The sequence below is a fragment of the Schistocerca nitens genome, chromosome 9 (genome assembly GCF_023898315.1).
Source record: "Schistocerca nitens isolate TAMUIC-IGC-003100 chromosome 9, iqSchNite1.1, whole genome shotgun sequence".
NCBI classification, from domain to species: Eukaryota; Metazoa; Arthropoda; class Insecta; order Orthoptera; family Acrididae; genus Schistocerca; species Schistocerca nitens.
Genome location: NC_064622.1, coordinates 91,072,037 through 91,086,609, shown reverse-complemented (window position 1 = coordinate 91,086,609; position 14,573 = coordinate 91,072,037). Strand labels below are relative to the sequence as shown.

Genomic DNA, 14,573 nt, shown 5'->3' with positions numbered 1-14,573 from the left:
AACTCGTGCACACACTAACAAAGACATCTCACACCACATAATTTACGTCTATACAACATTAACAGGGCCCTGCAGTCATTAAATTTATTTTTGGATTTGTGTCCTTAGTAATAAAATAAATAAAGATATTAAGTAAAGAAAAATTCGTATCCATAATTTTTTTCTTTCGTGTAAGTGGATTATATCGATGTAATAGCCGGCCGGAGTGGCCGAGCGGTTAAAGGCGCTACAGTCTGGAACCGCACGACCGCTACGGTCGCAGGTTCGAATCCTGCCTCGGGCATGGGTGTGTGTGATGTCCTTAGGTTAGTCAGGTTCAAGTAGTTCTAAGTTCTAGGGGACTGATGACCACAGCGATTGAGTCCCATAGTGCTCAGAGCCATTTGAACCATTTGATACGCCTACATCATGCAGCCCCAGTGGATGATGAATGGATTTCTAGGCCAGGGGGCATGTTGATGCCAAATGCAATTCCGCCACGATAGTCGCTGAAGGCTAATTGCTGCCTGACCAGAATGAGGCCAATGGTCCAGCTGTGGTCCATAAGCTGCCCAAGATGGCAGTTGCTGCCCAGTCGCTAGATGCTACCTTCAGACGAGAGGGAACGCCAGAGATGTCTGCTGCCACTTCTGCCACGTCACGTGCTGAGTGAGAGGTGATTCCACTCCAGCGCAAATTGCTGTTCTTCAGTCCTACCAGTCACAGATTGTGCGTGTGCATTAGTGCCATGTTCTCAATTCGTGTGACATTTTTGATTGTAAATTTGTCTCCCCTGGGACCCTTGCGGAGGGAGCGATAGGATACCTTTCTGTAATATCATTACGTAATATCTTTTGTCTTTTTGTATACATCAATAGAACTGCCTTGATTGTGAGATATATATTTCTCTGCGCGTTTATTAATGCCTGTATTTGTTTTCATGTCATAGAAAATAATACATAAATTGGCGGAACTTAGATAATAAGACAGATTACACATGTGATTTCCTTGTTCACTGAGAATTTGGGAATATATGTGTTTGTGGATTGAGACCAGACGGGTGATAGAGCAGGGGTAAATCACTGAGCAGAGAACAGTTCATACACCAGTACATTGTAAATGATTAGGATATTAGACATCTCTGACCTCAGGATATGGGGTGAATGGGTATATTTCATTTCTGTAATGCCTTTTGACTGTGTATCAAATGTTTATCTGAAGTCTGTGGTGTAACTGATTTGGAAGGGTTCGTTGTGTCACTATGGTGCCAAATGCTGCTCAGATTTCTGCTGCAGATGCAATATGATGCGCCAGAGCTATAAGCCGATCACGATGAACATCCCTCTCGGTAGTACCACGTGGCCGTCCAGAGCCCTGTCTTCTTGCGACCGTACATTCTCCGGACAACCACTGCCAGCAATCCTGTGCTGTGGTTACATTCCTATCAAGTCTTTTCGCACGACCTTGTTCAAACTCATCGAGGTGCTGATAACGCCGTCTTCGTCACTTTAAAGGTGTTCTTGAGTATCATCAACATTTCAAATGTAACTAACGCTTACGACAGTTACAGCGTGTACTGTGTCCTCACAGTAACGCCACCAGCGTCACTCTTATTCGACAAGCGCGAAATTTGAATAGACGTCTTTCAGATGTAAAAATACTCCTACCAACATTCGTTGATGTCATACCTGAGTTACCCACACCAGTTTTAAATATTCTGCCTACTCCTAATGCTACTACCAATGCTACTGTCAGCTATACCGCCATACAAGATCTTTCTATTTCCCTCTCTCCCCCCTTCCCTCCCTCATCTCTCATGTGTACACACACAGACACACAGACACACACATGCACGCACGCGCGCACACACACACACACACACACACACACACACACACACACACACGGACGGACGGACGGACGGACGGACGGACACACTGAAACACAATCACACACATACAAAACAACAACAAAGACGAGAGAGGATAAGAGAGGGAGATGACAAATGCAGTGACATACGGGTTGGGAATGTGAGGCCTGAAATGAGAACCTGGAAGTCTTTTGTGTCAGTAGTAATTTATTTTTGTTACAGAAGTATACGGCGTAAATTGTTGAACAGATAAAAATCATGTACTAATCTCCATCTGCAGTGTTCCCGTTGCCATAGCTCTGTTCCACATTGCCGGTATGTTGAGTAGACGACGCTGGGCATCCGACAGGTCTTACTCTGGAAGTTAAAACGAGTAGCATGAGACACTTACACGTACATCTACAGCAACAAATACGTGTCGAGTAAGATTTGAGGACTAGACGGGTTTATCTGTGGCAAGGGGGATGCCATGAGATCAAAGACACATCCATCACATGCACACAGAAACTTCCGCATATTTTCGTTAATTACAGACTTTGGTTCTAACATGCTAAGAAGGAAACGCGTGCAGCCGTCCTTATCATCTTATTTATTGTGTAGCTTCCAGTTTCGGCGCTTCAATGCATCACCTTCAGGCCTCAGTTGATCCCGAAGGGGTCAGCACCAACTATGGCCTGAAGCTGGTGCACTGATGCACAGAAACTGGTAGCTACGCAATAAATGACATCATGAGGACGGCTGTAGGGGTTTCAGTTTCTTACAATAGTGAAAGGCCGTGGTCCTCCAGACCTGCAGTCAGGATGGGAATACAGAAAGATTTTTCTAATATATCTCGTAGGTCTCTTTTTTTAAAAAAACATACTGTCAGAATACTTTTGGTAACACTCAGGATGTCCGGATACCTTCAGAGACCTGTCTTGTAACATAGTGTAACATAGCTTATATTCCGTTCATGAGACCGTTATGCAAAAGACAGCCGGCCGGAGTGGCCGAGCGGTTCTAGGCGCTTCAGTCTGGAACAGCGCGACCGCAACGGTCGCAGGTTCGAATCCTGCCTCGGGCATGGATGTGTGTGGTGTCCTTAGGTTAGTTAGGTTTAAGTAGTTCTATGTTCTAGGGGACTGATGACCTCAGATGTTAAGTCCCATAGTGCTCAGAGCCATTTGAACCACATGTAAAGGACAGGGTGTAGTGCAGCCACCCAGTAATACTGCAGGAAGGCTAAAATTGATTTTCTGATAACTTGCGCACAGCAACCAGGCACAAAATTAGTATACGCGGCATTGAACAAGTTTTGGAGCCAAAGCAGATTACTGCCTGGCCACTGGCTACTCTAACGAAACCCGAATGACAAAGAAGAGATCCGCGTTGAGTATCTTCGGAAGCATTACAGTTGATCCTGCTTATAGCCAAGAACCACGCAGTGATTGGAATGCAGATTGACCGTTTTTGTTTTCTTTTTTTATGGGACTAAGTGGACTATAAGTGCGATAAAATGACTCGATAGTTGGTTGTGTCGCTTACTCACACTCATGCTCATAAATTAAGGATAATGATAATGCTGATACATGGTTAAACAACGCTCTGGTGGACGGCATGCGGGTTTAAATCACCTCAGAGTATGACCATGCGGTGCATTTGATCTGCGGTCGTCGCACGATGACGCTGGCAGCAGTCCACGTACGCAGAGGTGTGTTGGTGCATGTCAGAGTACGGTGCAGCGAGTAAGTGTGCAGACGTTTTCAGACGTGCTAATGGTGATTGCGTGTTTAAATGGCTTGAAGAACACATATTGATGACGTTATGAGGGGTAGAATACTAGGGCGACTGAAGGCTGGTCAAACACAGCAGTCGTAGCACGGGCCCTCTGTGTGCCACACAGTGTGATCTCAAGATAATGGCAACGATTCCAGCAGACAGGAAACGTGTCCAGGCGCCACAGTGCGGGACGTCCACAGTGAACAACACCACAAGAAGACCGATATCTCACCATCAGTGCCCGCAGACGGCCACGGGGTACTGCAGGTAGCCTTGCTCGGGACCTTACTGCAGCCATTGGAACAGTTGTCTCCAGACACACTGCACACTCTACAGACGACTGAACAGACATGGTTTATCCGCCCGGAGACCTGCAAGGTGCGTTCCACTGACCCCTGGTCACAGGAGAGCCCGTAAAGCCTGGTGTCAAGAACAGAGTACATGGTCGTTGGAACAGTGGTCCCAGGTTATGTTCACGGACGAGTCCAGGTATAGTCTGGACAGTGATCCTCGCCAAGTTTTCACCTGGCGTGAACCAGGAACCAGATACCAACCACTTAATCTTCTTGAAAGGGACCTGTATGTAGGTCGTGGTTTGATGGTGTGGGGTGGGATTATGATTGGTGCACGTACAAGAAATGGTTCAAATGGCTCTGAGCACTATGGGACTTAAAATCTGAGGTCATCAGTCTCCTAGAACTTAGAACTACTTAAACCTAACTAACCTAAGGACATCACACAAATCCATGCCCTAGGCAGGATTCGAACCTTCGACCGTAGCGGTCGCGCGGTTCCAGACTGAAGCGCCTAGAACCGCTCTTCCACAGCGGCCAGCTCTTTTCAGTTAACAATATTAAGTTGTTGCTGAAGGCGCTATGTTCCCCGAGATCCTTAGCTACGACCACTTTATCTCCGCAATGTTTCATTCTAAGAAGGGAGAAACGGGGACGCCATGAGCTGTGAGTATACATAAAAGATAAACGTAGAGATACGAAACTCACTGGGAGGGCCACGTCTGGAACAGTTTGCGCGGGTGCAGGCAACCACAGTTCCATTTCCACCGCAGTAACATATGTTGCATCCGTACATGAACGTTGTATTAGGCGCGCAGTAAATTGATGTCGGGTCTCCAGCTGCACAAAAAAGAGGCACAACGTGAGCATCACAGTTCCTTTGTCTATCACTTTAACTTAACAACTGAACAGAATTACGTTATTTAATTTTGCTACTCATGCGCAATTGTTACATTTATTTACATTAAGGGTCAACTGCCAGAGCCTGCACCATTCATCAATTCTCTGGAGGTCATTCTGTAAATCGTTACTATCTTCACGTTTTGCTCCTTTGTTACAGACAACTGCATCATCTGCGAACAGCCTTAGAGAGCATCCAACGCTTCCTGCTATATCGCTTATACATACTGTAAACAGGAAATGTCCTATCACACTTCCTTGGGGTATCGGGAAATTACCTTTATGTCTGTCGATTTTGTTCCTTTAAGAGCGAAGTGTTCTCACAGAAATGAAACTATATATGAGTGTATTCAAGCAAAGATAATTTTGGAATTCATGTGTCGATATTATAAAGTTAAAACTTCGTCAATAACGATACAGCTTCCTAATATCTGGCAACTGGATTTTACAACGTCATTTTCTGTATGCTTCTTCTAGCTACTTGTTGTCAATAAGAATATATACATCTGCATCCATATTCCGCAAGCCACCTGACGGTGTGAGGCGGAGGGTACCTTGAGTACCTCTATCAGTTCTCCCTTCTATTCCCTCTCCTATTGTTCGTGGAAAGAAGGATTGTCGGTATGCCTCTGTGCGGGCTCTAATCTTTCTGATTTTATCCTCATGGTCTCCTCGCGAGATATGTGTAGGAGGGAGCAATATACTGCTTGACTCCTCGGTGAAGGTATGTTCTCGAAACTTCAACAAAATCCCGTACCGAGTTACTGAGCGTCTCTCATAAAGAGTCTTCCACTGGAGTTTATCTATCATCTCCGTAACGCTTTCGCGATTACTAAACGATCCTGCAACGAAGCGCGCTGCTCTCCGTTGGATCTTCTCTATCTCTTCTATCAACCCTATCTGTTACGAATCCCACACTGGTGAGCAGTATTCAAGCAGTGGGCGAACAAGTGTACTGTAACCTACTTCCTTTGTTTTCGGACTGCATTTCCCTATGATTCTTCCAATGAATCTCAGTCTGGCATCTGCTTTACCGACGATCAACTTTATATGATCATTCCATTTTAAATCACTCCTAATGCGTACTCCCAGATAATTTATGGAATTAACTGCTTCCAGTTGCTGACCTGCTATATTGTAGCTAAATGGTAATGGATCTTACTTTCTATGTATTCGCACCACATTACACTTGTCTATATTGAGATTCAATTGCCATTCCCTGCACCATGCGTCAATTCGCTGCAGATCCTCCTGCATTTCAGTACAATTTTCCATTGTTACAATCTCCCGATATACATCAGCATCTTCCGCAAAAAGCCTCAGTGAACTTCCGATGTCATCCACAAGGTCATTTATGTATATTGTGAACAGCAACGGTCCTACGACACTCCCCTGCGGCACACCTGAAATCACTTTTACTTCGGAAGACTTCTCTCCATTGAGAATGACATGCTGCGTTCTGTTATCAAGGAACTCTTCAATCCAATCACACAATTGGTCTGATAGTCCATATGCTCTTACTTTGTTCATTAAACGACTGTGGGGGAGTGTATCAAACGCATTGCGGAAGTCAAGAAACACGGCATCTACCTGGGATCCCGTGTCTATGGCCCTCTGAGTATCGTGGACTAATAGCGCGAGCTGGGTTTCACACGATCGTCTTTTTCGAAACCTGTGCTGATTCCTACAGAGTAGATTTCTAGTCTCCAGAAAAGTCATTATACTCGAACATAATACGTGTTCCAAAATTCTACATCTCATAGACGTTAGAGATATAGGTCTAATGTTCTGCACATCTGTTCGACGTCCCTTCCTGACAACGGGGATGACCACTGCCCTTTTCCAATCCTTTGGAACGCTACGCTCTTCTAAAGACCTACGGTACACCGCTGCAAGAAGGGGGGCACGTTCGTTCGCGTACTCTGCGTAAAATCGAACTGGTATCCCATCAGGTCGAGCGGCCTTTCCTCTTTTGAGCGATTTTAATTGTTTCTCTATCCCTCTGTCGTCTATTTCGATATCTACCATTTTGTCATCTGTGCGACAATCTAGAAAAGTCTGTGATCCTCTGTTTCAGTACCATTTTGGTCACAGAGTGTCTGGACATTTTGTTTCGATCCACCTACCGCTTTGACATAAGACCGAAATTTCTTAGGATTTTCTGCCAAGTCAGTACATAGAACTTTACTTTCGAATTCATTGAATGCCTCTCGCATAACCCTCCTCACACTATATTTCGCTTCACGTAATTTTTGCTTGTCTGCAAGGCTTTGGCTATGCTTATGTTTGCTGTGAAGTTCCCTTTGCTTCCGCAGCAGTTTTATAACTCGGTTGTTGTACCACGGTGGCTCTTTTCCATCTCTTACGATGTTACTTGGCACATACTCATCTAACTCATATTGTACGATGGTTTTGAACTGTGTCCACTGATCCTCAACACTATCTCTACTTGAGACAAAACTATTGTGTTGAGCCATCAAGTACTCTGAAATCTGCTTTTTGTCACTTTTGCTAGACAGAAAAATCTTCCTACCTTTTTTAATATTTCTAATTACGGCTGAAATCATCGATGCTGTAACCGCTTTATGATCGCTGATTCCCTGTTCTGCGTTAACTGTTTCAAATAGTTCGGGTCTGTTTGTCACCAGAAGGTCTAATATGTTATCTCCACGAGTCTGTCAGTTCATCTCTGTGAAAATGTGCAAACTGCAACTGCGTACTGTCGGTTAACTGTTACCTCCCTGATATCGGTTTAATTCGCTCGGCTCAGTGAATCATGTCGCCAAATTTTCTTTAAACTAAAAGTAAATAGAGCCTTAACTTAACAACGGACATACATAAATTCCTATACAATACGCTTGTAAATCATCACTATATTCAGGAATAAAAGTTTCTTCAGCCAAATCTACCAATTTTTTTTTCAACTCAAAAAAGGGTAACGTATTTAAATACCAATATGTCACTTCTCAGATGTCGTCTTGCACTGATATGACACGCACGATTTATCTCAGGTTCTATGCATCAAAGGTTCAGAAAAATTTTCTGTTTCCTATGCACTCGTTAACTATATTCGCCTAGGGAATTTAGTTTCGTTTTCGGGGGCTGGCGCGAATCAGATACACAGTTAACACGCCATATTTGCGTCAGTGCACAGCTAGTAGATACTTGTAGCCCGTCCCACTCACAGTACTAGAGGGGTCGCTCGCTCCGTGGTACGAAGTACACGGGCGGGATTCCACCCTACCTCCTTGTTAACGTCCTTCCAGCCCACCATGTGGGCAGAGAGTTGAAAAGGCTAGGTGAGGAAAACATCTGAGGCGCCGTGTGAAGCCTTATGCTACTGAACGTCGGCTGTGGCTGGTCTTACATGTATGCAACTACTAGTTAGTTACGTGCTCCGTACTTCATTTTAAGTGAAGTGGAACGATTAAGTTGGTATTATAAGTAAAATTTTTAGTCTTGACGTTAATGGAACACAGTATTATTCTAATCCCACTCACGCAACTGAATTTAAAAAAAAAAGATTTTATTTTATTTGTTTACTGGCTACCAGTTTTTCGGTAGAAATATGTAAGCACGGGGAGTATACCTGTTCTCCCGACAGCTTCGCAGTTTTGGCGTGTGCAGGTGGCAGCACTGCCAAAAGCATTGCAGAGACATGTGTTGCAGCTCCTCTTGAACGTCGAATTCGGTCGACACAGCCCTGCCAACTGTACTGTACGTTTCACACGTACAGTTTCGCCAACTAAATTAAAATGACCGAAAAATTCACTATTAGCAACAGAAAGGAAAGAACACTTTGCGGTTTCAGCACACACCCTCACTCACGCACATTCACGCCCACGCACACGTACACACACACACACACACACACACACACACACACACACACACACGCACACACGCACACGCACACACACACACCAAGTTCTTCAGTTTGGAGGTCATATGAACACATTCTGCAGTTGACGACTTGATAAAGTATAGACTTATACATAAGGTATTGTGGAAAGATGTATATACATTATGTGAGGTATACTGATAAGTTTATTGAGGGTGGAGGCACGATAAATGCATCACTAGCGGACCTGCAAGAACGCATGCAATGCAACATCAAAAATTATTTTAAAAAACATAACATACACTTATCAACAAGGTGCCAAGGCCAGAACTGATGATAACATATTCATACAATAACAGTAAATAAATTACCACATATAAGTGAAAATGTGGATATACCATCACAACACCAAAAAGTAATGAACGTACAGTAATGAAATTTCAGAAATACATTTGTCTAGGTAACATATGCAGGTAATTAATACTGCAAGATCACAAAATCATGTAGATACCAGATAAAAAATTGCAAATATGAAATGCTGGTACATTAATAACGGGTGTAAGCGCCAGAAAGTTGAATGCAAGCATAGAGACGTGCACGCATTGTACAGATGCTGGGCATCAGACTGAGGGATGGAGTTATGTGCCCACTGCACTTGGTCGCTCAATACAGCGACGGCTATTGCTTTTTTAAGATGACGGTGGTGTTACCGTCCGATCATGCCCTATTTTAGTTCGGCGGGCGACAGATATGATGATCGAGTAGGCTAAAGGCAGCACGTCGACGCCTTGCAGAGCACGCAGGGTAAGAAAAAAATGGTTCAAATGGCTCTGAGCACTATGGGACTCAACTTCTGAGGTCATTAGTCCCCTAGAACTTAGAACTAATTAAACCTAACTAACCTAAGGACATCACACACATCCATGCCCGAGGCAGGATTCGAACCTGCGACCGTAGCGGTCTCGCGATTCCACACTGCAGCGCCTAGAACCGCACGGCCACTTCGGCCGGCGCAGGGTAAGAACAGCGATGAGTTGGCGAGCGCTACCCTGTTGGAAAGCACCCCTTGGCAAGCTGTTCATGATTGGCAACACAGCAGGTCGAGTCACCAGACTGACGTTTAAATTGTCTGTCAGGGTGCGACGAATAACAACCAGAGTGTTCCTGCCTTCATACGAATCTCACTCCACACTATGACCCCAGGTGCAAGGCCAGTGCGTCTAGCATTCAGACAGGTTGGCAGCAGGCACTGTACTGGTCCACTTCTAACCAACTCACAGCCATCACTGGCACCAAGTCAGAACCGGATTTCATCAGAATACACAACAGACCTCCACCTCGCTCTTAAAACAGCTACCGCTTGACAGCACCGTGGTCGCGTTGGTTTGGGATCAGTGGAATCCACGCTGAAGGGCGTCTGACTCGGAGCTGTCATTGAAGTACCCGATTTGTAAGACTTGTTGAGACGATGAAACCGTGGTTTAGGGGAATGCAGGCACGGTAGCTCAGCGTCTTCAGTCAGAGCGCTGGCTGGTCTCTGTAATCAAAGAACTGGGTGAAGGGATCAACAACGAATGTCATCTGGCGTCCGCTACGACCAAATACAACGAACAATTACATATACATCATAATCCGCAAGCCACGTAATGGTGTGTGGCGGAGGGTACTATCTACACCACTGTATGATTCCTCCAACACTGTTCACACGCGACCAGTGTGTGGGAGAATGATTTTCGGTAAGCCTCGGTATTGGGTCAAATTTCTCGAATTTTCTCCTCGTGGTCAATACGCGTGACGTGTATCGGGGGGAAGTAATATGTTGTCTGGCTCCTTCTGAAAATCTCTGTCCCGAAATTTCAATAGTAAATCTCTCCGTGATGCACAACGTCTCTCTTGTAACGTCTGCCAGTGGAGTTTGTTTAGTATCTCCGTAACGCTCCCTCGCCAGATAAACGATCTCGTGACGAAACGCGCCGCTCTTCGTTGGATCTTCTCTATCTCCACTATCAGTTCTACCTGATAGGGATCCCAGATGATGAAAAATACTTAAGAATCGCGCGAACAAGAGAATTATAAGCCACTCCCTTCGCGGATCAGTTAAATTTCCTTAAAATTCTTCTGATGAGTTGGTGTCTTGTGTCTGATATTCCCACTATCTATTTTGTAAGGTCATTCCACTTAAGGTCTCTCTAGGTAGTTGCGCGTAGATATTTTACGGCAGACGCGGTCTCCAGCTGTTTGTCATCAATTGTGTAGCTGTACAGTAGTGGATATCTTTTCCAATGTATGCCCAATATGGTACATTTATATACGTTCAGGGTCAACTGCCAGAGTCTGCACCATTCATCAATTCTCTGCAGTTCGCTCTGCAAATTCTTACTATCTTTTGGCGCTGCTATATTGGTTTAAACAACTGCATCATCCGCGAATAGCCTTAAAGAGCATCTGACGCTTTCTACTAGATAATTTATATATATTGTGAACAGGAACGATCCTATCACACTTCCCTTGTGGTACTCCGGATATTACCTTTACATGTGTCGATTTAGTTCCGTTAAGAGCGACGTGTTTAGTTATATCTGCAAGAAAGTCTTGAATCCAATCGCAGGTCTGTTCCGATACTCCGTAAGCTCGCATTTTTTTCATTAAACGGCAATGCGGGACGGCGTCAAATGTCTTACTGAAATCAAGGAACACGGTATCAACCTGAGCGCCGTTGTCCACTGAGCTCTGGATCTCATGGAGGAACAGAGCGGGCTGAGTTTCGCAGGATCTCTGTTTGCGGTATCCATGTTGTTTTTCATAGAGGAGATGTTCATTTTCCAGGAACGTCATAAATCTTGAGCATACAACATGCTCCGTAATTCTTCAACAGATTGACGTCGACGATATAGGTCTATAGTTACTGGATCTCTCTTACGGCCACTCTAAAAAACGGAAAATACCTGCGCTTTTTCCAAGTCATGAGTAACTTTCGTTGCTCAAGCGATCTACGATAAATTACTGATAGAAGGGAACAACTTCTTTCGCATAATCCTTATAGAGTCTTATAGGTACCTCATCTGGTCCTGAAGCCGTTCTACTACAAGGCGACTGTAGCTGCTTTTCAGAGTACGATATCGGTTATCTCAGTATCTGCCATTTCGACTTTCCCACGACGATTGAATGAAGGGACAGTGTTACGATCTTCCGCGGTGAACCAACTTCGGAAGACTGAATTCAGTATTTCGGCCTTCTCTCTGTTATCTTCCGATTCGGTGTCGGCCATCTCGCTGAGAGAATGGCCCATTTACTGATTTTACATATGACCAAAATCTCTTAGGGTTTTTAATCAGGTCGGTTCACAACTTCTTACTTTCGACATCATTGAACGTTTCTCTCATTGCTCTCATACTCCTTTTCGCTTCGTTCAGCATTTGTTTGTCAGCTGGGTTTTCTCTTGAACAACAACCGTCCTATCACACTTCCTTGGGGTATCAGGAAATTACCTTTACTTCTGTGGATTTTGTTCGTTTAAGGCGAAGTGTTCTCACAGAAATGAAATTGTAGATTAGTGTATTTCAAACAAAGATAATTTTGGAATACATATGTCGATATTATTATGTTGAAACTTCGTCAATATCGATACAGCTTCCTAATATCTTGCAACTGTATTTTATAACGTCATTTTCTGTATGCTTCTCTATGCGCTGGATGTTAATAACAATATATTCTAAGAGTCACTTCAATTCCGTGGAAATGTGCAAACTGCAACTGCGTACTGTCCATTAACTGTTACCTCCCTGATATCGGTTTAAATCGTTCGGCTCAGTGAATCATGTCACCAAATTTTCTTTAAACTAAAAGTAAATAGAGTCTTAATTTTTCAACTGACGTACATAAATTCCTACACAATACGCTCGTAAATCGGGAATAAAACTTTCTTGAGCCAAGTCTTTTAAATTGATTCAAATCAAAAAGGCGGAACGTTTTTAAATACCAATATGTTACTTCTCAGATGTCGTTTTGCAATGATATGACACGGCAGATTTATCTCAGGTTCTATGCATCAAAGGTTCAGAAATATTTTCTGTTTCCTATTCACACGTTGAGTGTATTCGTCAAGGGAATTTAGTTTCGTCTTGGGGGCTGGCCCGAATCAAATACACATTTAACACGCCCTATTTGCGTCAGTGAACAGCTAGTGGATCCTTCTAGACCGTCCCACTCACAGTACTCCAGGGGTCGCTCGCTCCGTGATACTCACTACACGGGTGGAATTCCATCCGACCTCCTTGTTAACGTCCGTCCAATCCACCATGTGGGCAGAGTGTTAAAAAGGCTAGGAGAGGAAAACATCTGAGGCGCCATGTGAAGTCTTATGCTACTGAACATCATCTGTGGCTGAGCTTGCATGTATACAGCTAGTTAGTTAAATGCTCCGTACATCATTTGAAGTCCAGTGGAACGAGTCAGTTTATATCATAAGCATAAACGAATAGTTTAACGTTAATGGAACACAGTTTTACTTTAATCCCACTGTTGACACTGAAATTGAAAAGAGAAGATTTTATTTAATTTGCTTACTGGATACCACTTTTTGGGTAGAAATATCTAAGCACAGCGAGCTTACTTGTTGTCCTGACAGCTTCGCAGTTTTTAGGTGTGCAGGTGGCAACACTGCCTTCCGCATTGCAGAGACATGTGTTGCAGCCCCTCTTGAACGTCGAATTCGGTCGACACAGCCCTGACAACTTTATTGCACGTTTCACTCGTTGTGCAGTTTCGCCAGCTGTATTAAAATGACCGAAGAATTCACTATCAGTAACAATAAGGAAAGAACACTTTGCGGGATGAGTACACCTCCTCACTCACACACACAGACACACACACACACGCACACATACACACACAAACCAAGAATTTCAGTTTGAAGTTCATATGAACACATTCTGCAGTTGACGACTTGATAAAGTATAAGCATCTACATATAGTATTGTGGATAGCTGTATATACAGTATGTGAGGTATGCAGATACGTTTATTGAGGGTGGAGGTACGATTACAGCATCACCAGCGGACCTGCAACAACGCATGCAATGCAACATCAAGAAGTATTTTCAATAATATAACATACACTTATCAACAATATGACAAAGACAGAACTGATGATAAGACATTCATACAATAGCAGTATATAAATTATCACATATAAGTGAAAATGTGGATGTACAATCACAAGACCAAAAAGTAATTAATGTACACTAATGAAATTTCGGGGATACAATTGTCTAGGTAACATATGTAGGTAATTAATACTGCAAGATTACTTGATAACGTAAGTTCGACATAAAAAATTGCAAACATGAAATACTGGTACATTAAAAGCGGGTGTTGGCACCAGAATGTTGAATGCAAGAATACAGACGTGCATGCATTGAGTTGCACAGATGCTGGGCATCAGACTGAGGGATGGAGTTCTATGCCCACTGCACTTGGTCGGTCAATACAGCGACGGCAATTGCTTTTTGAAGATGACGCTGATGTTACCGTCCGATGATGTCCAAAATGTGTTCGGCGGCCGACAGATGTGGTGATCGAGTAGGCTAAAGGCAACACGTCGACGCCTTGCAGAGCACGTAGGGTTACAACAGCGAGAAGTTGGCGAGCGCTACCCTGTTGGAAAGCACCCCTTGGCAAGCTGTTCATGATTGGCAACACAGCAGGTCGAGTCACCAGACTGACGTTTAAATTTACAGTCAGGCTGCGTGGGATAACAAACAGAGTGCTCCTGCATTCATACGAATCACTCCACACTATGACCCCAGGTGCAAGGCCAGTGCATCTAGCATGCAGACAGGTTGGCTGCAGGCACCGTACTGGTCCACTTCTAACCAACTCAGCCATCACTGGCACCAAGTCAGAACCGCATTCATCAGAAAACACAACAGACC

At 44.0% G+C, this 14,573-nt stretch overlaps 1 protein-coding gene across 1 annotated transcript in view; it reads right to left on the bottom strand.

Annotated features, from left to right (window-relative positions):
• Positions 1 to 2,118: 2,118 nt before the first annotated feature.
• The window catches only part of LOC126204031 (pacifastin-like protease inhibitor cvp4), a 46,155-nt gene continuing 33,700 nt past the window's right edge, over positions 2,119 to 14,573 (bottom strand). The window contains exons 2-5 of the mRNA XM_049938457.1: positions 13,254 to 13,412; positions 8,390 to 8,545; positions 4,609 to 4,740; positions 2,119 to 2,206 (exon numbers count right to left, since the gene is read on the bottom strand). Of these exons, the coding sequence (XP_049794414.1) occupies positions 2,202 to 2,206; positions 4,609 to 4,740; positions 8,390 to 8,545; positions 13,254 to 13,412 (452 nt within the window). The 3' untranslated portion in view covers positions 2,119 to 2,201. The remainder of the gene's footprint in view (positions 2,207 to 4,608; positions 4,741 to 8,389; positions 8,546 to 13,253; positions 13,413 to 14,573) is intronic.